We start from the raw sequence: 24,953 nt of genomic DNA, 5'->3' as shown, positions 1-24,953 counted from the left end.
ATGGAATACAAGAGAAATACTTAAAACAGTTGTGAAGAACATTTAATCGTGATGAATAAGACACTCAATAAGAATATTAGAGCATCCCAGGGACAGAACAGTTTGACGAAATTTTCAGGAAGCTATATCGTGAAGCTATTGGGGGCATGTTGGTTGCTGGAGTCTCTTGACTCTTGGTAGCCTTATGTATAACGAAAGAGTGCATGGTTCTGTGTCACTCACAGGGTCATTGGTGTGGGTATTGTGTCACTCCAGCTCATTAAACGCATCCCTCATTTTCATTGACTCCTTTCCGATCATATGCCTTATTGTAGTAATTTGTCTTCTGATGTTGTGTCCAAAGTAGGCAAGATGAAGCCTGGCCGTTCTTATTTCTCCAAGGATTACTTTGGTTGTAGTTCTTCTAAGATCAATTTTTTAATTCTTTTCTTTGCATTTAAAAAAATAATCATTTTACTGTGGCCTCCTACAACTCTTACCACAATCGATACATCCATCCATTGTGTCTAACACATTTGTACATTTGTTGCCATCATCATTCTCAAAACATTTTCTTTCTACTTGAGCCCTTGGTATCAGCTTCTCATTTTCCCCCCTTCCTCCCTGCTCTCCGCTCCCTCATGAACCCTTGATAATTTATTTATTTATTTATTTATATTTTTTTATTATTTTTTTTAACAATTTATTGGGGCTGATACAATTCTTTTCACAGTTCATACATATACATACATCAATTGTATAAAGCACATCTGTACAGTCTTTGCCCTAATCATTTTTTTCTCTTTTCTTCTTTTACATTTTATTAGGGACTCCAACAACTCTTACCACAATCCATACATATACATACATCAATTGTATAAAGCACATCCATACATTCCCTGCCCCAATCATTCTCAAGGCATTTGCTCTCCACTTAAGCCCCTTGCATCAGGTCCTCTGATAATTTATAAATTACTATTTTGTCGTGTCTTATGCTGTCCGACACCTCCCTTCACTTACTTTTCTGTTGTCCTTCTCCCAGGGAGGGGGTTATATGTAGATCATTGTGATTGGTTCCCCTTTTCTACCCCACCTTCCCTCCACCCTCCCTGTATTGCCACTTTAATCAATGGTTCTGAGGGGTTCATCTGTCCTGGATTCCCTGTGTTTCCAGTTCCTATATGTACCAGTGTATAGCCTCTGGTCTAGCCCGATTTGTAAAACAGAATTGGGACCATAATAGCGGGGGAGAGGAAACATTTAAGAACTAGAGAAAAGTTGGATATTTAATTGTTGCTACACTGCACCCTAACTGGCTCATCTCCTTTCTGTGACACTTCTGTAAGGGGGTGTCCACTTGCCTACAGATGGGCTTTGGGTTCCCACTCTGTACTGCCCCTCATTCCCAATGAGAAGATTTTTTGTTCTTTTATGCCTGATGATCCCATTGATACCTTGTGATCACACAGGCTGGTGTGCTTCTTCCATGTGGGCTTTGTTGCTTCTGAGCTAGATGGCCAATTGTTTATTTGTGAAGCCTTTAAGACCCCAGATGCTATAACTTTTGATAGCCGGGCACTATCAGCTTTCTTCACCACCTTTGCTTATGCACCCACATTGTCTTCAGCGATAGTGTTGGAAAGGTGAACATCAGGAAATGACAGTTTAATAGAACAAAGTGTTCTTGCATTGAGGGAGTACTTGAGTGGAGGCCCAATGTCCATTTGCTACCTTAATACTAAACCTATAAATATATGCACATAGATCTACTTCCCAGTCATCATATATGAATATATTTACATGTGTACATGCCTATATATAGACCTCTATAAATGCCCTTTGCCTCCTAGTTCTTTCCTTTTATTTTCCTTTTGCTCCATTATCATGTTTAGCGTTCACTTGGATTTCAGTAATTCCTCTTGGTAACATTACCCTTGATCAAGCCCTACCAGACCTCTTACACCCTTCTCGCCATCGATTTTGGATCACTTGTTCCCTTGTCCCTGAGTTTGTTAACATCACTTCCTTTCCCCACCTCCCTCTCTCCCATCCCAGCAGAACTGTTGGTCCTGTTGTTTTCTCCTCCAGATTGTTTATCCAGCCTATCTTATGTAGATAGACCTGCCAGGTTTTTCATTCTTGTGGAGGTTCATTGTGCTCAGTATTCATCCCCATCACAACTCCAATGCTTAAATATTTCTTTGCCTTCCTTTCTCAGTTTCCAGCCTTCTACAAGACTATGAGGTAATTGAAAAGGCCATGGCTTGAGTCAGGTACACTTCTGTTATCAAATTGACATCTTTGATTTAAAGAAATCTTTTACAGTTTTCTCTACTGAAGTATGTAATTTGATTTTTTGTTTTGTTTTACCAGTCCTTTATCCTCATTTGCTTTCCTAACTGCTGCTTCGCTGGGACTTGATTATTGATCTAAGTAGAGTGATGAAGTCATTAACAAGTCCATTTTCTTCGTCATCAATCATGGTGTTACTTGTCAGTTATGAACCATGAGTAGTGTAAAAAAATCTGGTTAGCTCATGGGAGTATAGTCTTATCAGTTATGAATTGTATTTATGAACTGGAAGTGACATGAAAGCTGTATTTTTTTGAACTAGACATGATTATAAGAGATTACCCATAGGGTAAATAAAGCTGATGGTGCCTGGCTATGAAAAGATATAGCATATGGGGTCTTAAAGGCTTGAAGGTAAACAAGCAGCCATCTAGCTCAGAAGCAACAAAACCCACATAGAAGAAGCACACCAACCTGTGTGATAACGAGGTGTCAATGGGACAGGTATCAGGTATTATAGAACAAAAAACCGTATCATTGTAAATGAAGGGGAGAGTGGAGTGGGGACCCAAAGCCCACCTGTAGGCAACTGGACATCCTCTTATGGAAGGGTCGCAGGGAGGAGACCAGCCAGTCAGGATGCGGTGTAGCAATGATGAAACATATAACTTTCCTCTAGTTCCTAAATGCGTCCCTCCCCCCGTCTCCCACTATCATGATCCCATTTCTACCTTACAAGTCTGGCTAAACCAGTGGATGTACACTGGTACAGATAGGAACTGGAAATACAGGGAATCCAGGACAAATGATCCTTTCAGGACCAGTGGTGAGAGTGGAGATAACAGGAGGGTGGATGAAGGATGGGGTAGAAGGGGGTAACTGAATACAGGGATCTACATATAACCTCCTCCCTGGGGGATGAACAACAGAAAAGTGGGTGAAGGGAGACATTGGACAGTATAAGATAAGACAACATAACAATTTATAAATTATCAAGGGTTCATGAGGGAGTGGTGAGCAGGAAAGGAGGGGGAAAAATGAGGAGCTGATGCCAGGGGCTTAAGTGGAGAGCAAATGTTTTATGAATGATAGAATGATGAGGACAACGAATGTACAAATGTGCTTTACACGATTGATGTATGCATGGATTGTGATAAGAGATTTATGAGCCCCCAATTAAAAAAAAACCAAGAGAGATTATGCATAGATATTTTCCTAAAGTGAGGATTAGGTATAGTAGAGAAAGTAGAGGAAATAAGAACAGGTTTGATTTTGTAAGAATTCAGAATCAAGACTTCCAATTGGGGGACAAGGTCGAGGAAGAATTACAAACCACTTTTGAGCTGCTAATCTCAAAGTGGTTTGGACGAGGTGTCCAAAACCACCAGCAGCCCCTGAGGGAGAAAGGTGTGACTCTCTAGTCCTGTAAAAACTAAGTCTCTGAAACCCACAGGGGGTAGATCTACCCTGTTTTATAGGGGTCTCTGTGGTCAGAATCAACTCCATGGCATTGAATGAGATATGGTTCTGAAAAAATCACAACAAAGATAGTTTTTCACTTCAAATATTTTGCAGTTTTAAGACCATTTAAAGCCAATGAAAACTTTTATTAGGAATGAGGACATTGAGATTCTGTATTGAATGGACATGACCAGAAACTTGGTCTTCTTGTATAGGTGGTGGTGCTAAGAACTGAACCCACTCCTTTTACGTCCTACTGTTTTGTCATTGACACCTACTGCCTAACCTGATGACTCAGATGTCTTCATGACTCTCTTTCTGTTGGCCTATACAAGTTAGAAACTACATTTTCTTAACTTTGTGTCTTAAACCTTTCTCATATATCTGCTCACTTTTCTAACACCTGTACGTTAGTTCAGGTTGCTCTACTTTTGGATGGTTCGGATTTTACAAATAGCCTATTTTCCATATCCTACCTTCTAAAACAAGCAAATAAAAGTAGCCTATAACACATTGCACTGCTAACTACAAGGCCAGCATTTTGAAGCACCAGACACGACATGAGAGAGGAGACCTTCTGCTACTATAGAGATTAACAACTTCAGAAACCTACAGGGCAAGCTCTACACTCTATCCTCTGGACCAGGCGTCCTCAAACTACGGCCCGCGGCCGCATGTGGCCCACTGAGGAGATGTATTCGACCCACTGAGTGTTTTTGCCCTGTTTTGTTTTTTAAGTCAGAGTAAGATATGTGCAGTGTGCATATTTCTGCGTTTTCAATGGTTGGGGGTCACCACAACATGAGGAACTGTACTAAAGGGTCACAGCATGAGGAAGGTGGAGAGCCACTGCCTTAGAGGCTCTCGGAGTCAGAATTGGGCATTGAGTTGTTTTCCTACAGTTATGTCATTGAGATCTTTCTAAAATGCAGTGTTCCCTTAACATTTTTAAGTACAATCTAAACTTCGCTTTACCTCATGGGACTCTTGAAAAGCCTGCCTTGTTTTTATGTCCATGCCTCCAGTTTTGTGAATTTTTCTTTTTCTTTAATCTATTCATGTTCTTTAGCCTCTGATTCAGAGGTATAAAAATATTAAAAATCAACTTCTATTTGCAAAATATATTCAGGGGTTGGGGAACTTTTTTTTAATATTGAATGTTTATAAATGTTTGCTTAGCTAGTTAACAGTATTTTTTTCTTCTTCCTTTTAAGTACCAAAAGAATTGGTGGAGCTCCATTTAAAGTTGATGAGGAAAATTGGCAAATCTGTTACGGCAGACAGATGGGAAAAATACTTAATCAAGGTAAATATATAGAAAATAACCTTTTCTGTTACTGAAATATTACTATGGCTTTAACTTGGTAGTTATGTTTCATATTGCACTCATGTTTTAAACTGTGGTATCTTAAAGGTCACAAAAGATGACTGAGATCCTTATGGTTGCATCAGTGTGTGAATGTCATGTTATTAAGAAAGAGAGTCCTCCGGGGCGGGGACGAAGGGGAGGAATGAGGAACAGACACCAAGGGCTCAAGCAGAGAGCAAATGTTTTGAGAATGATGATGGCAACAAATGTACAAATGTGCTTGACACAATGGTTTTATATATATAGATTGTGATAAGAGTTGTATTGCGCCCCCCAATAAAGTGATTAAAATAGAGTACTAAGGCAAAATTAGTTAAGTAGTATTAGGTTTGTTTTTTTACCTAGTGCTCTATTCAGGGCTTTTTTGGATTTCTCTCATTTCATCTGCACATGAATTCTGATCTTACGAAGTAAGGTATATGTAAGGTCCAGGGAACTTGTCCCTTTTGCTTGATCTCACATGATCTAGGCAAAGCAAGTCAGGGTTTGTTTGTTTTTTTTCCCCTTACTTTAAAGGTAAAATAACTCAAACCCTTTACCATCATTATGGGAAATGTCTAAGTTATCTTTAAGGTTAAACCTAACTTTTAATGAGGAGAAACTAAAGGTACTTGCTGTAGGACCCAAAACCTCTCATTGTAAAATGTAAAATTTTGGGTACTCTCATTTACCTTTTTGAGATTCATGTTTTGTAAGATGTGTCAGTTGTGAGCAGATATATTTAGGAGGCATCTTTTATGCTTTGGTCATGATTCTAGCTCACTTTAAAAGAATTGGTATAATCCTCATGGGCTCAAGTAGAAAGAAAATGTTTTGAGAATGATGATGGCAACAAATGTACAAATGTGCTTTATATACAGTGGATGGATGTATGGAATGTGATAAGAGTTGTATGAGCCCCCAATAAAATGATTTTTAAAAGAAAAGCAATTGTATAATCAACATTCGATAAAACTTGTTTTTAAATATATAAATCATTTTATTGGGGGCTCTTACAGCTTTTATAGTAATCCATGTATCGATTGTATCAAGCACATAAGCACATTTGTACACATGCTGTCATCATTTTCAAGACATTCTCTTTCTACTTGAGCCCTTGGTATCAGCTTCTCTTTCCCACCTCCTCTCTTCATGAATCCTTGATGAATTATAATTATTTTCATATCTTACACCATTTACTGTCTCCCTTAACCATGTTTCTTTTGTTCTAACCCCTTAGGGGAATAGTTAATATGTCCATCATTGCATTCGGTTTCCCCTTTCTCCCCCACCTTCCACCTAACCTCATGGTTTCACTGCCCCGATTACTGTTCCTGGGGGGTTTATCTGTCTAGATTCTGAATGTTGAAAGCTCATATCTGTACCAATGTACATGCTCTGGTATAGCCGGATTTGTAAGGTAGAACTGGGGGTCATGTTGGGGGGGGCATTAAAGAACTAGAGGAATATTGTGTGTTTTGTCAGTACTATGCCTCACCCTGGCTGATTCATCCCTTCATTGTGGCCCTTCTGTGAGGGGATGTCCACTTGTCTACAGTTGTATTTTAGGTCTCTACTCTGATCCCTCTCGTTTTCATTGATATGATTGTTTGTTTTGGATCTTCTGGTGCCTGAGACCTAATCCTGTCGACACCTTATAATCACACAAGCTGGGGTATGCTTCTTCCACATAGGCTTTGTTGCTTTCCTACTAGATGACCCCTTGTTTAGTCATAAAATTCCTTTTATGTATAGATTCACAAGATTGACACTGTCAAATTTCAGAACATTTCCTCACTCCACAAAAAAAATCTCCCTACCTTTGTGGGCTATTCCACCCTACCTGAACCTTTGGAAACCATGATTATTTTCTAGCCACATGAGTTTGTTTACTGTGGATATTTCCTATAATTGGAATTGTACAATATGTGGCCTTCTTGTACTTAGCACATTTTCAGAGTTAATTGATGTAGCAAGTATAAAAGCACTTAAATATAAATACACATTATAAAATTTACCATTATTGACATTTAGTACATTCACAGTGTTGGACAGCCATTGTAAATACCTAGTTTCAGAGCTTTCTTATCACCCAAAAGGAATCCCATGCACCTTAAGCAGCCAATCTCCCTGTGGTCCCGGCCTACCATTACTTCACTTTCTATTTCATGAAGTCCCTTCTTCTGGACATTTCATATATATGGAATCATACAATATGTGCTTTTTGTGTTTTGCCACTTTTTAGAGTAGTGTTTTCAAGTTTTGCCCATGTAGTATCATTTATCAGCTCTGCATAGTAATATTCCATTGTATGGATGTAGCATATTTCATCTGTTGATGGACATTTGTTTGCTTTCTAGCTGTTATAAGGTTTTGTTATGAACATTGTGTTATCAGTCTTTGTGTGGACATTTATTTTCATTTCACAAGAATGAGGGAGTATCACCCCCCACACAAAAAAATCACAAAAGCTCCACTGGGCAGAGCTTTCGTAGTCCACATTTTACCCCATAGGCAAGTATCCAACAGCTTGCTCTGAGTCAGTTCACCCAGTGGCATCACCTGGAAAGGTTTTTTTCTAGTCACAGTGAATTTTTTGTAAAAGCAGTTTTGCTCAAACCTCATTTTTTGTGATGTCCAATTTAAGAGAAAAGCTTGCAGCTGTGAAATTTTGTTTCCTGCTCTGGAAAAATGCCACAGGAACTGTTGTGATGTTGAACATAGCTTGGGACAGTGCTATGGGACAATGCAAGTGTATGAGTGGTTTTCTTACTTAAAAATGGTGAGATGTTGATTAATGACACACTTCTTTCTGGATTTCTGTCAACTTCCCGATTGGATGAAAGTGTCACTTCATAGTGCATTTGGAGTTTGTTCTACCAGGTCAGACTATTAATCAGACTTTCTATTTCGAGCAGTGGTTCTCAACTTGTGGATCACAACCTCTTTGGGGTTCAAACGACCCTTTCACAGGGGCTGCCTGATTCATAACAGTAGCAAAATTACAGTTTTGAAGTAGCAAAGAAAATAATTTTATGGTTGGGGGGGTCACCACAACATGAGGAACTATATTAAAGGGTCATGACATTAGGAAGGTCGAGAACCACTGAAAAGATTACATAACAATGTATGACAAAAAAGGCCTGATTTATGGTAGATGGGGGACTGGTTTTGCCATCAAAATGCACCTGCTCATGCAGCCATCTCAGTGCACTGGTTTTTGTCAAAAAACAGCATGCCCCAAGCACCTTCCTTATTCACCTGACCTTGCTCCCTGCAACTTCTTTTTGTTTCTGTGAATAGAGACATGAAAGGGCAGCAATTTGATGACTTAGAAGGGGTGAAGAAAAAATGTGAGAGGTGCTGACAACCATTCAAACAGGTTTTAGGGTTGTTTAGGGTTTAGAATTGTTTAGGTTTAGGGGTTACGGTTGTTTATGGGCTAGGGTTCTTTAGGGGATACTATTTAGGGTTCTTTAGAGGGTTTGTGTTTAAAGTTGTGCAGCGTTCTGGGTTTAGGGTTGTTGAGACTAGGGTTTAGGGTTGTTTATAGTTTAGGATTAGGGGTTTAATATTGTTTAGGGTTGTTTAGGGTTTACGGTTGTTTAGGTTTTAGGGTTTTTAGGGTTCCGGGTTTAGGGTTGCTTATGATTTAGGGTGGTTTAGGGTTTAGTTTGGTTTAGGGTTTATGGTGGTTTAGGGTCTAGGGTTCAGTGTTGTTTAGACTTTAATGTTTAGGGTTGTTTAAGGATTAGGGTTTAGTTTGAAAAATTTTTCCAAGAGTAGAATTGCAGATTTAACAAATGTATTAAGTGTAATGGAGAGTACTTTGAAGGTGATAAGGTTGTTTTGTAGAGATAATTTAAATACATAGCTTTGAAAAACAAAATTATGGAATTTTTGGGGTACCCCCTTGTATGTATAGGTAGTAGTAGAATTGCTAGGTCCTATTGGGCCTCCACTCACGTACTCCCTCAATGCAAGAACACTTTGTTCAATTAAACTGGCATTCCATGATGCTCACTTCCCGACATGATCCCTTAAGACAAATGGGTGCATAAGCAAATGTGGAGAAGAAAGCAGATGGTGCCGAGCTATCAAAAATACAGCATCTGTGGTCTTAACAACCTGAAGATAACAAGTGGCCATCTAGCTCAGAAGCAACAAAGCCCACATGGAAGAAGCACACCAGTCTGTGTGATCAAGAGTTGTTAAAGGAATCAGTTATCAGGCATCAAAGGAAAAAAATCATTGTGAATGAGGGGTAGTGCAGATTGGGGACCCAAGAGTCATCTGTAGGCAACTGGAATCCCTTTACAGAAGAGTCATGGGGAGAAGATGAGCCAGTCAAGGTGCAGTGTAGCAATAATGAAACATATAACTTTCCTCTAGTTCCTAAATGCTCCCCCCCCCCCCATCATGACCCCATTCTACCTTACAAATCTGGCTAGACCAGAGGATGTACACTGGTACAGATAGGAACTGGAAACACAGAGTATCCAGGGTGGATGATCCCTTTAGGATCAGTGCTAAGAGTGGTGATACCGGAGGATGGGGTGGAAAGGAGGAACTGATTACAGGGATCTACATATGACCTCCTCCCTGGGGAACAGACAACAGAAAAGTGGGTGAAGGGAGATGTCAGACAGTGTAAGATATAACAAAATAATAATTTATAAATTATCAAGGGTTCATGAAAGAGGTGGTTGGGGGAAGGAGGGGAATAAAATGAGGAGCTGATACTAAGGGTTCAAGTAGAAAGAAAATGTTTTGAGAATGATGATGGCAACAAATATACAAATGTGCTGGACACAATGGATGTATATATGGATTGTGATGAGTCGTACAATTCCCATTTAAAATGATTAAGAAAATCGCTAGGTCGTAGCTAATTCTGTATTTGAGTTTGAAGAACTGTTGCCCTGTTTTCTATCTCAGAGGCATCATTTTATGTTCCCACCAACCATTTGTGATTTTGTGAGATCTTAAATTTCTCTACATTCTCACCAACATTTATTGTTGTAGTTTTAATTTGTATTTCCTTAATTATTAATGATGAGTGTCTTTCCATATGTGTGTGAATCATTTGTGTATTCTCTTTGGTGACATGACTATTCAGTTTTTAGGCTTATACAAACATGTGCATGCGCACTCACTCAGTTGCAATCTTAACATAGCTAATTCTATGACAATCGTTACGCTTACGCTATTCATCCATCGCCATTATCTGTTTCCAAAACTGCATCACCCTTATCAGAAATCTTCTGGTAACCAACCAGTAATAAACTTTACCTTCTTCCCTATTTTGTACATTTCATATAAATGTCATTACACAATATTCGTCCTTCTGTGAGTCACTTCACTATATATAATGTTTTCCTGATTTTTCCACGGTATCGCATGTATAAGAACTTTATTTCTTTATGGCACAGTAATATTCCATTGTGCGTATACTTCAACCTTGTTTATCTTTGGATGGACATTTAGCTTGCTTTCACCTTTGATATTTTGACTTGTGGTGCAATGAAGTATCTGTGACTTTCTTTTCTTAGGAGCACCAGGATTGGAGTTGCTGGGTAAAATTGTGACCCTGTAACTTTTAAGGAAATGCTAAACTATTTTCCATCACAGTCCCTGTGAGTGTCTGAGACTGTAACTGTTTATGGGAGTAAAAATCCCTGTCTGAGCTACTGGTGGTTTCAAATTGCCGACCTCACAGATTGAAGCCTACAGCTCAACTCATAACCATTATGTCACCAGGACTCCTGTAAAGGGATATCTTACTATTTGTATATATGTTTTTTGATGAAATGTCTGTTCACAAACTATAATATGATGATACATGGTCAGTTTACCTCCCTCTTGACCCAACCTGAATTTGCTCTAGGCTTAAATATTTCTTGCTTGTTACGCAACAAAAATTTCTTCTGACTTTTTTTTTTCAGCTCATTTAAAAAAAATCATTTTAATTAGGGGCTCATACAACTATCACAATCCATACATACAATGTGTAAAGCACATTTGTACATTTGTCATACCCTCATCATTCTCAAAACATTTGCTCTCCACCCAAGCCCCTGGCATCAGGTCCTCATTTTTTTCCCCTCCCTCCCCATTCCCCTCTCCCTGATGAACCCTTGATAATTTATAAATTACTATTTTGTCATATCTTGCTCTGTCCCACGTCTCCCTTCCCCCGCTTTTCTGTTGTATGTCCCCCAGTGAGGAGGTCACATGTAGATCCTTGTAATCGGTTCCCCCTTTCCAACCCACCCTCACCTGTGCCCTCCCAGTAGCGCCACTCACAGGACTGGTCCTGAGGGGATCATCTGCCCTGGCTTCCCTGTGTTTCCAGTTCCCATCTGTACCAGTGTACATTCTCCGGTCTAGTCAGACTTGCAATGTAGGATTCGGATCATGACAGTGGGAGGGAGGGAGGAAGCGTTTAGGAGCTAGAGGAAAGTTATATTTTTCATCGTTGCTACATCGCACCCTGACTGTCTCGTCTCCTCCTCAAGACCCTTCTGTAAGGGGATGTCCAGTGGCCTACAAATGGGCTTTGGGTCTCCACTCCGCACTCCCCTGCTCATTCACTATGGTAAGATTTTTTTGTTCTGATGATGCCTGATACCTGATCCCGTGACACCTTGTGATCGCACAGGCTGGTGTGCTTCTTCCATGTGGGCTTTGTTGCTTCTGAGCTAGATGGCCGCTTGTTTACCTTCAAGCCTTTAAGACCCCAGATGCTATATCTTTTGCTAGCCGGGCACCATCAGCTTTCTTCGCCACATTTGCTTATGCACCCATTTGTCTTCAGTGGTCGTATCAGGGAGGTAAGCACAAAATGATATGATTTATTTTTGTTCTTTAATGCCTGATAACTGATCCCTTCAGCACCTCGTGTTCACACAGGCTGGTGTGCTTCTTCCATGTGGTCTTTATTGCTTCTGAGCCAGATGGCTGCTTGTTTACCTTCAAGCCTTTAAGACCCCAGACACTATCTCTTTTGATAGCCAGACACCATCAGCTTTCTTCACCACATTTAGTTGTTCACCCACTTTGCCTTCAGTGGTTGTGTTGGGAGGGTGAGCATCATAGAATGCCCATTTAATAGATGAAAGTATTCTTGCATTGAGGGGAGTACTTGAGTGGAGGTCCTAAAGGCCAACAAACAATCCTTGAACTAACTACAAGCTTTTCTTTCTTGTGTTTTGATTTTGTCATTGGTTTGTTGTATATTGTTGCTTGGTTGTGCTCTGTCTTGTTTTTTTGCATGTTATTATCTCCGCAGGTCTGTCTAAAGATAGGCTGGATGAACAATTGGGGGAGAAAACAACGGGACCGATAGTTCTGTGGGGGCATGGGAGACAGGGCGTGGGGTGAAAGGTACTGGTGTTAATAACCCAGGGACAAGTGATCCAAACTGGTGATGAGGAGAGTGTGTGAGGCCTTGTTTGGCATATTTAAGGGTAATGTAACAAAGAGGAACTGCTGAAACCCTGGTGGGGACTGAGCATGATAGTGGGATAGGAGGGAAGTCAAAGGAAATAGAGGACAGAGCTGGGAGGCAGAGGGCATTTATGGAGGTCTAGATAAAGACATGTACATATGCAAATATATGCATGAGGATGGGGAAATATATCTTATGTGCATATATTTATAAGGTTAGTATTAAGGTAGCAGAGGGACATTGGACCTCCACTCTGCTCTGGCTTTTTAATATTGCTGGTAGTCTTTCATTTCTTACTCTTTATTTTTATTCTGTTACTTTTTGGTCTGTTTCTCTTAGGTTTCCCAATTTATAATGCACAGAAGGAGTAGATGCAAACAGACAGTACTTCATATAGTGGCTTATGCAGCTGGTGGTGAGGGGAATTGAGGAGCAAATAACAAATGTGGGAGGGGCCGTAGAGCACTAGAACCGATTGTGAGACTATATATAGCACTCTTTAAAATGCAACTTGCCTCTGGAAATATGTAATGTGTGTTTTTTATATCAATAAAATATTTTAAAATATCTATTATGAAAAAGAGAAATTATTCAATTTATATATTCATTTTTCATTGAGTTCTCCGTTAAACTGTAGAAATTCTGTATATGTTCTGGATATTAAGCCCCTTTTTTCTTCCAATCCATAGGTTTTCACTTTTTTGATAAAATTGCTCAGAAGTTTAAAATTTGGATGAAGTCCAATTTATCCATTTTATCTTTGCTTCTTATACGTTTGGTATTATCTAAGAATCTATTATTAAAACTTAGGGCATCAAGTGCCATGTGTTCTTCTAAGTGTTTTAGTTTTCTCACATCTAGGGGCAAAAACTTTTGATTTTTTTGACTGAATATAACATTTTAATTATCCATTAATTAATTAATGAGCCTTTGGATTGTTTCTACTTCATGCTTTATGAATAAAGGTATTTTGTATTTTTCTTCTGTACAAGTTTTGGAGTAGATGTATGTTCTCATTCCTTTTGTGTGTATAACAGTGAAATTGATCAAATTGAGCCTTTTGAGGAAATATTAGACTTTTATAAATTGAGTGCTTCATTTTACATTTTTACTAGTATTTTATGAAGATTCCAATTTCTCCATAGCATTTGAAAACTTATTATACACTTGGCACACTATGCTATTTTATATGCATTACTAATTCTCAATATAGTCCATGTCATGGGTTGATAAATAACCTCCAGGATCACACAGTAAATACAAAAGGAGTGATTGAATATAGGTCTCTAATGATAAAGCATAAATGCTTAAAGCTTTACATGCTGGAAAGCATTTCCACATGCTTTTAAGTTTATATAATGTCTCTTAAGATAACTTTATGGGAGATGGGGGCGGCTGTGGCAGTGTCCTAGCTGGAAGTGAGGGTCACAGCGTGGTCCCTGCTTGCTGTGCTTGGGGCGTGGTGCCAGAGAAGCGCCTGCAGCCTGAGCATTGTGTAGTCGTCGAGCCCAGCTTGGGGTTGCGAGTGGTGCCTCCTCCCTGAGACTTTTTGAAAATCTTCAGCTCAAAGCAAGGGCCAACCTGACTTAAGCTCTCCCAAGATGACCAAGCAGCCAGACTACCTCCTGGAGATCATTGAGAAAGAAGAACCCACCATAGCCACCCTTCCCAATTATCTCTCAATCATGCAAGCTTTCAGGAAGGCCCTGGTGCTGGTCATGCAGGTGGAAGGGCAGGCCAGCAAAGAGACCAGCAGCAAGAAATAGCCCCAGCGATGACTTCAAGTAAATTTGAAAATAATGGAAGTTTTCCACAAACCTTTTGAAGCCCCGTGTATGTCTATCACACAACTCTTGTCTGCTCATTTATTTACAGGTGTAAGCCTTCTTGACAGCACTGACAAGAATCTGTTTGCAAGCTAACATTCCATGATCCATGCACTTTTTCCATCACCGCTACCCTCCACCCCCCACTTTGTATACCGACCCTAGTAACCGCTAATAAACTTTGATATCTATACAAAAGATAACTATGATAATATGTAAACACTTATGATTTAGCCTCCTAAGTGAATTACATATGAAGGTGCAGAAAGAACACGATTTGTAAGGGAAAAAACTGCTAATTAGTAGATATGTAAATTCAAGTTGTTTTCTTGGATCTGTTTTCTCATAAAAGTATATGTGAATGCTCTTAATCGAGTTCTTGGCAAATGTATGGAACTCAGCAAATGTTAACTAAATATTAAATAATTTACCAGAGAAACAGCAGAGCAATCTTAACTCTTTTTTTTTAAAATCTTCTATCGTTGGCATTCCTTTGGAAATTGATAGTACCTTGGGCCAAATATATCTTATTTATAGCTTCAGAAAATTAGTTGAGTTTTCTTCAATTTTTATTTGAACTTTTGTGTGGCATCAGGAATTCTAGTAAATTTTTTGTACTGATCATATACTTAAAAACAGCAACACAGTGTTGCTTTCTTACATAGTTTTAAATAGAAATTCCATATGCTAAAACAGGCCTACTGCTAGGAATATAAGAGCCTTGTAGTGTGACTAAATGAGTACATGTATTTTCATTGCAACATTGTTCACAATACACAATTATGGAAACAAGATAAATACCCATCAGTCGAAGAATGTATAAACATGTATAGTACTATGACTACATGGCTAGAAAATAAAGATGAATTTACAAAACACCTCATAACATGGATGAACCTGGAAGATATGCTGAGTGAAATAAGGCATTCTTAGAAGGACAAATATATGGGACCAAATTATAAAAAGTCAAAAGAGAACACTATAGTATGTATACAGTTTTTTGACTGTTTTCTAAAGTATGAGACACATGTTGAAAAGTAATGACTTGCAGAACACACCAGATGGAGAATTTTCTCAAGATTTTCCAGGAATCAACACATTACTATCCTATTGGATACAGAGCATACCATTGCAGGTCGTTCGGTATATATAATGTAGGTTTAATTATTAGTATATAGAACTCAAAATCAAATTTACTGCTATCAAATAGATTCTGACTCATAGCAACCCTATAGGACAGAGTGAAACTCTCCTTGTAGGTTTTGAAGTCTGTAAGTCTTTCCCGGAGTACAACCTTGTCTTTCTCTCGCGAAGTGGTTGTTTCGAACAATGGATAACCTTTTTCTCTCCTTCCCCACACCACCACCAGCGTGGAACTGCCTCCCAGTGGGTCTCCGCAACTGTAACTTTTACTTGGAGTGGGAAACTTCATCCTTTTCCCCATGGGCGGCTGGTGAATTTGAAGGGCTGACCTTGTGGTTAGATTAGCAGCCCGACACAGAACCCACTACATCTCTAAGGCTCCTGTATCATATAGGAGGATGAAAACTGGAAGTTGAGACAAATGAAACAACTTTTTCCATCTTAGATGTGTATCTGTGTGAAACAGTCGTGTCATTAACCAGTATATACTTAACAGTTTGAAGTACCCTAATGGATGTCCTGTTGTTTTATGCAGACAAATCGATGCTTTCTCAGAGCGGCCCAGTAGAGCAGCGCAGAAATCCCACAGAGTTTCTCAGCCTGTAATCTTTAGGGACAGCAGCATGCCACATTTTATCCTGTGGAACAGCTGGTGCATTCGAACCATTAATGTGTTGGTAATAACTGCACAACTAGAGTTCTTTTGGACCTACCTCCTACCAGCTTCCTACCAGTTCAAATCCTGCCCCTGTATTTATATAAGGAAGTTAAAGCCATTTTCCTTACCTAAAACCCACTGCCATAGAGTAGATTCTGACTCATAGTAACCCTGTAAAGCAGCAGTTCTCAACCTGTGGGCCGCAACCTCTTGGGAGTCGAATGACCCTTTCACAGGGGCCGCCTAAGACCATCAGAAAACACATAAATATCTCACACTATATAATCACATATTGTTTTGTGATTGATCACTATGCTTTAATTATGTTTAATCATGATCCATTTATAACAATGAAAATACATCCTGCATATCAGATATTTATATTATGATTCATAGCCATAGCAAAATTAACAGATATGAAGTAGCAACGAAAATAATTTCGTGGTTGGGGTCACCACCACATGAGGAACTGCATGAAAGAGTCGCGGCTTGAGGAAGGCTGAGAACCACTGCTGGAAAGCATTTCCAAGGCCACCACTTCCTGAAGGAGCAAACAGCCCCTTCTCTGCCTGAGCTTACCTCAAGCTTTATCACTGTTCCCTTTGCAACAAGTTTTAGTTGCTCTCCAGACACCAGAAGCTAGCCTCTGCCCTCCATGCTCTCAACAGAACTATTTTTCTCAATGGTAAGCAAGCACATTCAATTCAGTAGTACTTCCAAACCTCATTGTGCCCCCATATTCACTAAGTCATGACCTTTCACCGTCCTTCCTTTCCAGCCTGTCTGCTCATTTTCGGGCTTTGGGAGAGGGCATAAGGAACTCTAGTCAAGTCCATAGCTACAGCAGTCATTCATATCTCTGTTGTGGTTGGTTGTGAAAAGCCTGGTGTACAGACCATGGCGCCCCATGGCATATTCTCTGAACCAGGAGTGGTGCATTTCCTGGCTTGGTTGAGTTGCTAACTAACTTGGAGTAAGGTACTCCTTAGGTTTTACACATTGGATTTTCTCTTCCTGAAATTTTATTATTTAGCTCCTTGTCCAGTTAAACTGTGTTCGTTTTTCAAGTACTGGCACAAATGTTACCACTTGAATAAAAGCGGCCCTGGCCTCTTGCCATCCTTAGACTGAGCTATTTTCCTTTTCTCTGAAGTTTTGTTGTCCTTTATCTCAGTGAGCAGATTATAGGGAATTCACTGCCCACCTCACCCTCCCACCCCCAATCCAGTTACTCTGGATATATAATTTTGAATTCTGAACTCGTGTGGGAACAAGAGACTATCTCTTTATTGTCCCAATACTTATTGTGGTATCTGTCATATAACAGGGCTTGGTAAAATGACTTAGCTTTCTAAAAACTTATCGAAAACAGATTTACTTAAATAATAAGTCTGGGAGGCTGGTGGTGAAGTTTAATTTTAGTACAGTAAGGAGTTACAGTAACTCATTTATAATTCTTTGTTTAGACTCTCCACATCTCCCTTGATAAACCTGACCTGATATGTCTCTTGTATATCGTACTGTTTACCTATAAATGACTAACCAAACCTACTGCCATTGACACATAGTGATCCTGCCTGGGGTTTTCTACAACTGTTTATCCTTACCAGCGCAGGTATCCTCAGTTTTCTCCTAGTGGGTTTGAACTTCCGACCTAGTGGTAGTGGTAGCATACTAGAGGTGAGCATTCCTATTTATTTCATGTCATGGGTGAAACATGACCTTTGTCTCCATTTTGTAAGATAAAACGTAAAAACCTAAATTGTAAGGATGAACTGAGTTAATACTTAAAAAAACGTTAGGAAGTACTTGGCACATAGTAACAAACAATATTTACACCGTCAGATACTTTCATTCTAGTAAAGTATAACTTTCTGTAAGAGGTGTTTTATTGCTACTTTGAAAAAATTTTTTAATTAATATAAAAAGCTTAGCTTTAGTATGTCTTTTTATTCATTATATGGTAATAATTTCTTTTGTAAGAATTAATACCCAACTAGTCCAAAGGATTTGGGAGATTGAAGAAGTCCCAAAAGTCCAACTCTTACAAGATGTTAGTCTGACCCATTCCCCTACTTCCTACCTTTGGGTATGTTTCTGGGTTTTTGACATCACTGTAGTGTCCCACAGAACTCACGAAAGTTTGAAGAAAATATCAAACGTGGTGGGTGCAGTTCTGTCCAAAATCTGAAGATCAGGTGGGGGTAAGCCATATGCAAGGGCCAGAGAATGAGTTTCACTCTGCTTGCTGTTGGTGATGAGATTACATCCCCTGCTTCCCAGAGGGCTCATCTTATATACAGCAGCATGGCATTGCAGGGAATCCTGCTCACAACTACTCACAGGTGAATCCTATCAGTATCTTCCCTCACTTTCTTACCAGACCCATGCGGGCAGAGGTCATATACAATCAGATTGTATCAAATGGGAGTTAGATACGCAATCAGATTTTAAATATAATAATCTGTTACTCACTCCTGGAGACAGAGAGAGAGAGAGAGAGACCTGGATTTTTATTTTTCTACTAGGCAGGCATTGGCCAACTAAATAAGCCAATTTTTTTCCTCAGGTCACTCCAGAAGCAGGTTTTCCTCCCTTCTCAGCTGTAGCATATACTTCCTAACATCTATTCCAAGTAGCAGTGACCAAGATAACTAAGGAGAGCATAGTCTGACTCACATGCTCTACTAAGGCCAGATCTTAATCTCATCCTATTGTGGGAACCAGATAATGCCCTCCAAAATAGGACTGTAGCCACAGGTGTATGGGTTTCAGAATTAGATCACATAGTGCAGGGGTTCTCAACCTTCCTAATGCCGTGACCCTTTCATACAGTTCCTCATGTTGTAGAGACCCCCCACCCAACCATAAAGTGATTTTTATTGCTATTTTGTGACTGTAATTTTGCTACTGTAATGAATCGGGCCACCCCTGTGAAGAGTCCTTCGACCCCTAAAGTGGTCACGACTCTCAGGTTGAGAACCGCTGACATAAGGGATGATGACTGGAAGGGCCATGTTAATTGAGTTTAACTCATGTGAAATAATTTGTTTTATCCCTGCTGAGATGATTAAGCTAAAGATCCTGACTTTGCAGAGTTTAGCCCTAAGATTCTTGTTGACCCAGATTTATGAAGGATTAAATAAAGACAAATGATCTCGTGGAGTTATCTCTGGACCAGGCTTATAAACAAACTTCAAGTCTCAGCTAATTGGCTAACTAACATACCAACTGTCCAAAATAAGTCTCTTGTTAACTCCATTCTCAGAGTTTGTTTCTTTGTCAGAAGCTCTTCTAACGTTTCATTTGTACAAGCCAACAAATCTAGATATCACCCTTGGTTTTCTTTTCACTTATCCTCTACAAACTAGATTCTATCAAGGGTTAATAATCTCCAAAATATAGCTAGCCCTGTCTCTCCGTTCCCGCCTCTCTTATCTTAGTCAATGCCACCATTACCTCTTGCCTTAAAATGAGTCTCCTGGGTGCCGTTCATACCCTCTGCAGTGAATTTTCCACAACAACTGTTTTTCTAACAAACTAGATCATGCTACTCCCCCATCTAAAACCTTTCCGTGTTCTTCCGTATGTATGCAAAGAAATCTTAAGTCTTTACCTTGACCTGTATAATTTGCTCCTTTTCTTTTTTTTTTTAATTAAATTTTTTTTTATTTGCTCCTTTTCATTCTCATGCCCCTTTGCTCCTGTCATTCCTGGTTTTTGTCTTTTCTTGTAGCATGCCACACTGTCTGTCGTTCTTTGTGGTAGCTTCTACCTGGAATAGACCTACTTCATGTAGTCTTGAGGATGGCTCTTTTCAGTCATGTCTCATCTTAAATATCAACTGTTCACTTTTCAATGATGCCTTTCCTGAACACCCAATAGATTGCTGCTCACACTTTTATCACATTGTTCCATTTTATATTGACTTTAGCATTTGTCACTACTTGGTATTTTCTTACTTGTTTACCTGTGTGACTGTCTTCTAGACTGTTACCTCCATGATTACACTTTGTCTTTCTCTTTGCTCCACAGCACCCCCCAGCTCCTAGCACAGTTCCTGTCATATGTGGAGCTATTGAATAAAGGACTCTCTTTAAACTGGATTTTCCTTCCAAGGATACTCCCTTCTTTTTAATGTCTTCTGAGTTGTCAGAAGTAAAACGATATTGGTCCATTGAGTATATAATTGAGGCCAAGATAAGTATTTACTGATGTCACTAAGATAAATTCCAGTGCTTGCTATATAGGCACGTGAAACTTTCTTTCCTATAAATATTAGGCTGATGTGGAACCCTTAAATTGTCTCATTTCTCACCAACCTGGATATTCTGTGTGTAGACTTTAGGAGACAAAGACACTGTGGGTGAGGGTGGGGAGTGTTATTTTCACAGAATGGCAGCTAGTAGGTAGATAAGAATTCTCTGGCTGAATGTTAAACATTTTGCTGCCAGGCACAGCAGTTGATTTTGTATTTGTTGGGAGAAGGACTCTCTCAGGCACTGCCAGGGGATACAATAGGATGTGCGAACTCCCCTTAACCACGTTTTGAGAGCATCAAATCTAGAATCAGTAATATGGGGTAATAATTTATAGTGATAAGTATAAATGTTCTGTTTTGGATATTGCAACATTCTACTCTTACAGAGAAAATGTATGAGAAACGAAGTTATAATTACAAGGCTGCTTGGTCAGAATCAAGTTGAAACAGAAGAACAACCAATCTAGTTAGGGATTTTTTCACTCCGAGTCAGGAATATACTCTTGTAGACATGATTTAATAGGTTCACCCAGTTTCCCCACGCTCTGGTCAAACTTGGTCCATGGGCTAAATCCAGCCTGCTGCCTGTTTTTATATAACTGGCAAATTAAGAATTTTTTTTACCTACTTAAGTGTGGGAAGAAATAAAAAGAATAATACATTGTGATGGGTGAAAATTATGTGAAATTGAAATTTCATTGCTCTTAAATAAAGCTGTGCTGGAACATAGGTATACTCATTTTTTTTATATATGTTCTGTGACTGCTCTTGCAGAATAACATCAGAGTTGAATAGTTGGAATAAACCATTAAAGCTTCAATTATCTTCTCTCTAGCCCTTTACATAAAACGTTTGCTTACCCCTGGTGTGGAAGATTAAATAGTCCCAAATAAGAGTTACATACATGTTGTGTTAATCTGGATACTTTAGAGAAACAAATCCACAGAAACTCATGTATAAGAGAGAGTTTTATTTAAAGGTTAAGTGTGCATCAAGAAAACATCCCAATCCAGTGCTGCCCAAGCCCACAAGTCCAACATTAACCCATATGTCTGACACCAATCCACAAAGTCTTCCTCTATCTCAGAAAACAGACACAATGATGCTGACTGCAGGAGGAAAGCCGAGTTAGTGAGCGTGTAAGCATCTCAGTGCTGGCAGGGGTCTCCACACGGGTGCTCCAGCACCCAGGACTGCATCTGGATTAGGTCCATGTGGCTTCTCCTCAGGGATATCTTGCAGGAAGTGTGCCCTGTCAGTTGAAGCAGGGAACTGGCTAAGGCAGCTGCACCCTGGTCCAACCATCACAGAGAGACCCAAGAGCTAGAAAGGCAGGGCTCACCAAGCCATTTATCCCTCTGCCCCTCAATTAACTCCACATGTGTTTATTGGCCAAGTTGGCACAATAAACTACCTCACATGTTCAGTAGAGTACTTTTTTTACTTGCAAGTTTAAGTGCAGTGTTTATTTGGTGGCAGTATATTATACCAGATATATCTAAATAAGTTTTTTCCTATCATATACCACAGTTCCATATTAAACCTATCTATTTTGCCCTAAAATTAAAAAAATCAGTACCATATTTTGTTGAATATCAGTACAACAAAAGTTTTGAACTCCAAACACTGAAAATAAAGAATATTAGTAAATTAAAGTTAAGTACTGTATGGACAGAGAGGCCTGTATCCTACTTCCTGTATCCACCCCGACTCCCGGTCTTCCCTTTAACGCAGTAGGTGCTAATCAGTTGTCCAGTTGTATTTAGAATCTATGATCCCAAGGACCATTGTGTGCTTCCAGGTCTGGGTTGTTGGCCAAGTTTTGGGACTAACGTTGTTGACTCCTCGTAGATACTAAGCAGTGCCCTATACCACAACCAACCAGCGTCTCTTCCATAGACCAGAGCAGCACAGGAAATACTTCACCCAAAACATAAGGATTGCACATTGGTTATTCCTCTTTTTACCTCGCGATGTTGATAGGATTCAGATAATCACACTTTTAAAACAGTAGTTTCTAGCATATTCATGAAGCTGTGCAGCCTTCACCACTAATTCCAAACATTTTCATTACCACAAAAAGAACGCCCAGACCCACCAGCAGTCACTTTCTGCTCCTTCCACACCGTTCCTGTTGTTTCGTGCCCTCCGACAGACTCATGATGAACCGCTAACACAGCCTAGAATTGCCCCACAGGGCTCCTAGACTAATCTTTACGGGGATAGATCCCTACCTATTTTCTGCTGAGAGGACCTCTCTTGATAGCTGCTTAGTGCATAACCACTGCTCCCTGAGGGACTCGTCCTGAGCCCCTCCTTCCCAGCAACCGTGAATCTACATGGTGTCCTATGCATTGGCCTATTCTGGGTATTTCATATGCTTACAGAATTACGCATTCAACCTTTTGAATGTGGCTTCTTAGCAGAATGTTTTTAAGGTTCATGCGTGTGTTTTGCATTTCTAGCACCTCATTCCTTTTTAGGCTACATAAGATTCCATTGTGTGGCTCTACCACATTTTGTTCAATTTTTTTTATCAGTTTCTACTTTTTAACTCTTGAGTATGATTTTGAAGATTCATGTACAAGTTTCTTTGTAAACATTTATCTTCATATCTGTTTGGTGAAATTTCTCTAGGAGTGGAATTGTTGGATAAGATAACTATATGGTTTAAGTTTTTTTGAGAAATTGCCAAACTGACTTTCTTATCTATGTGCTTGGGCTCAAATTCCACCTCTAGAATTAAGGATGTTCCATAAGGTAGGTAACCTCTCTGAGCATCCGTTTCCTTTACTAAGCAGACTCATAGCTCAGCCTTTTATACAGTGAATGCCTCAGTAACTCTTAACATGTTGTTAGGCACAGTCTAGTTGGTTCAGGCTCATAGTGACCCTATGTGCAACAGAATGAAATCCCACCTGGTCCTGTGTCACCATTGTTTCTAAGGAGCATTCTTCCAAGACAGATTTGTTTGTTCTTTAGCTGTGCGTGGTACTTTTCAGCATTCTTTGCCAACATCATAGTTACAATGCATTCATTTTTCCTTGGTCTTGCTTATTCATTGTCCCAACTTTCACAGGCATATGAGGCACTGGAAAATAGTGCCTGGGTCAGGCACATGCTAGCCCCCAAAGTAACACACTTGTTTTTCAACCCTTTAAAGAGACAAGGTTCCTGAAGTTAATAAATTATTAATACTATAGAATTTATTTTAATATTATGGTGTATTAAACATCTACTTGACACATACCAGGCATCACACTTGCTCACCTTATTTTTGCATCTTTCAAACAATAGTTAATTACTCATTTAAAACCTTTCTATTCATAAGAGTTAGGAAACCCTCCCTATCCATTTAGATTAACTACTCATTCTCTTTCTTAGGAGGTCCCAGATAACCAGTAGCCTACTTTTCTGTATGTACATTTGCCTTTTATTGACTTCATAAAAATAGAATTTTGTAGTATTTGTCTGGCTTCTTTCACTTAACATAATGATTTCATGGATGATTTAGATTGTAGCATGTACCATAACTTTATTCTTTGTTATGACTGAACAGCATTCCATGGTTTGGATTTAAAAACAAACAACTCAATTCTGACTCATAGCGAGGCTATAGGGCAGAATATAGAACCACCCTTTTGGGTTTCCAGGACTTTAAATCTCTTTTTTAAACAATTTTAATGGCACTTCTACATGTCATACAACTCAATTATTCAATCATTACAAGAACAATTGTCACCACAATCAAATTCTAGAACATTTTGTTCTTTTTCGTACTCTTTGTTATTCATGTAATTACTATTTTTAAAAAAAATCTTTTTATTGGGGCTCATAAGGCTCTTATCACAATCTGTACATACATCAATTGAGCAGAGCACCCTTATACATTCATTGCACTCGTCACTCTCATAATTCACCTTCCACTTGGGTTCCTGGAATCAGCTCGGTTTCCACTATTTTTTAACTGTGGCAAAAATATACACAACAAAACATTCTCCAATTCTGCATCTTCTCTCTCTATAATTTAGTGCCATTGATTAGAGTCTTTACACCTTCATTAGAGTAAACAGACTTATCTTTCTCTGGTGGAGCAGCTGGAGGACTTGGACAAGCGACCTGCTTAGCAGCTCAGTGCATAACCTGCCACACCACCAGCATGCCTCTCTCGGACAGAAATACACTGTGTTTACCCATTCATCAGTTGATGGACCTTTTTGCTGATTTTACTTTGGTGCTATTGTGGATAATGATGTTATGGAGATTCATATTCTGGGTTTTTTTGAGAACATGTTTTCCTTTCTCTTGTGTAGGTATACCTGGAAACAAAATTGCTAACTTCTTGGGAAACTATATGTAACAGAGTGAGGCACTGCTAAACTAATTTCCAAAATAGCTGTTCTATTTTGCATTCCTACCACCAGTGTATGAGGGTTCTAGTTTCTTCACAATCTGCCAAACGTGCTGTATCTGGTTTTGTTTATTTTTTATTATCATTATCCTTGTGGGTGTGATGTATCTCATTGTAGTTTAAT

General features: G+C 39.3%; 1 protein-coding gene across 1 annotated transcript in view; it reads left to right on the top strand.

Moving 5' to 3' along the window:
• Nucleotides 1-24,953, top strand: part of RSF1 (remodeling and spacing factor 1) — a 138,804-nt gene that overhangs the window by 47,522 nt on the left and 66,329 nt on the right. The window contains exon 2 of the mRNA XM_075546337.1: nucleotides 4,947-5,038. Within this exon, the coding sequence (XP_075402452.1) occupies nucleotides 4,947-5,038 (92 nt within the window). The remainder of the gene's footprint in view (nucleotides 1-4,946; nucleotides 5,039-24,953) is intronic.

This window comes from Tenrec ecaudatus, chromosome 4, assembly GCF_050624435.1.
Source record: "Tenrec ecaudatus isolate mTenEca1 chromosome 4, mTenEca1.hap1, whole genome shotgun sequence".
Taxonomy (NCBI): Eukaryota; Metazoa; Chordata; class Mammalia; order Afrosoricida; family Tenrecidae; genus Tenrec; species Tenrec ecaudatus.
This window is presented reverse-complemented; position numbering and strand designations above follow the sequence as displayed.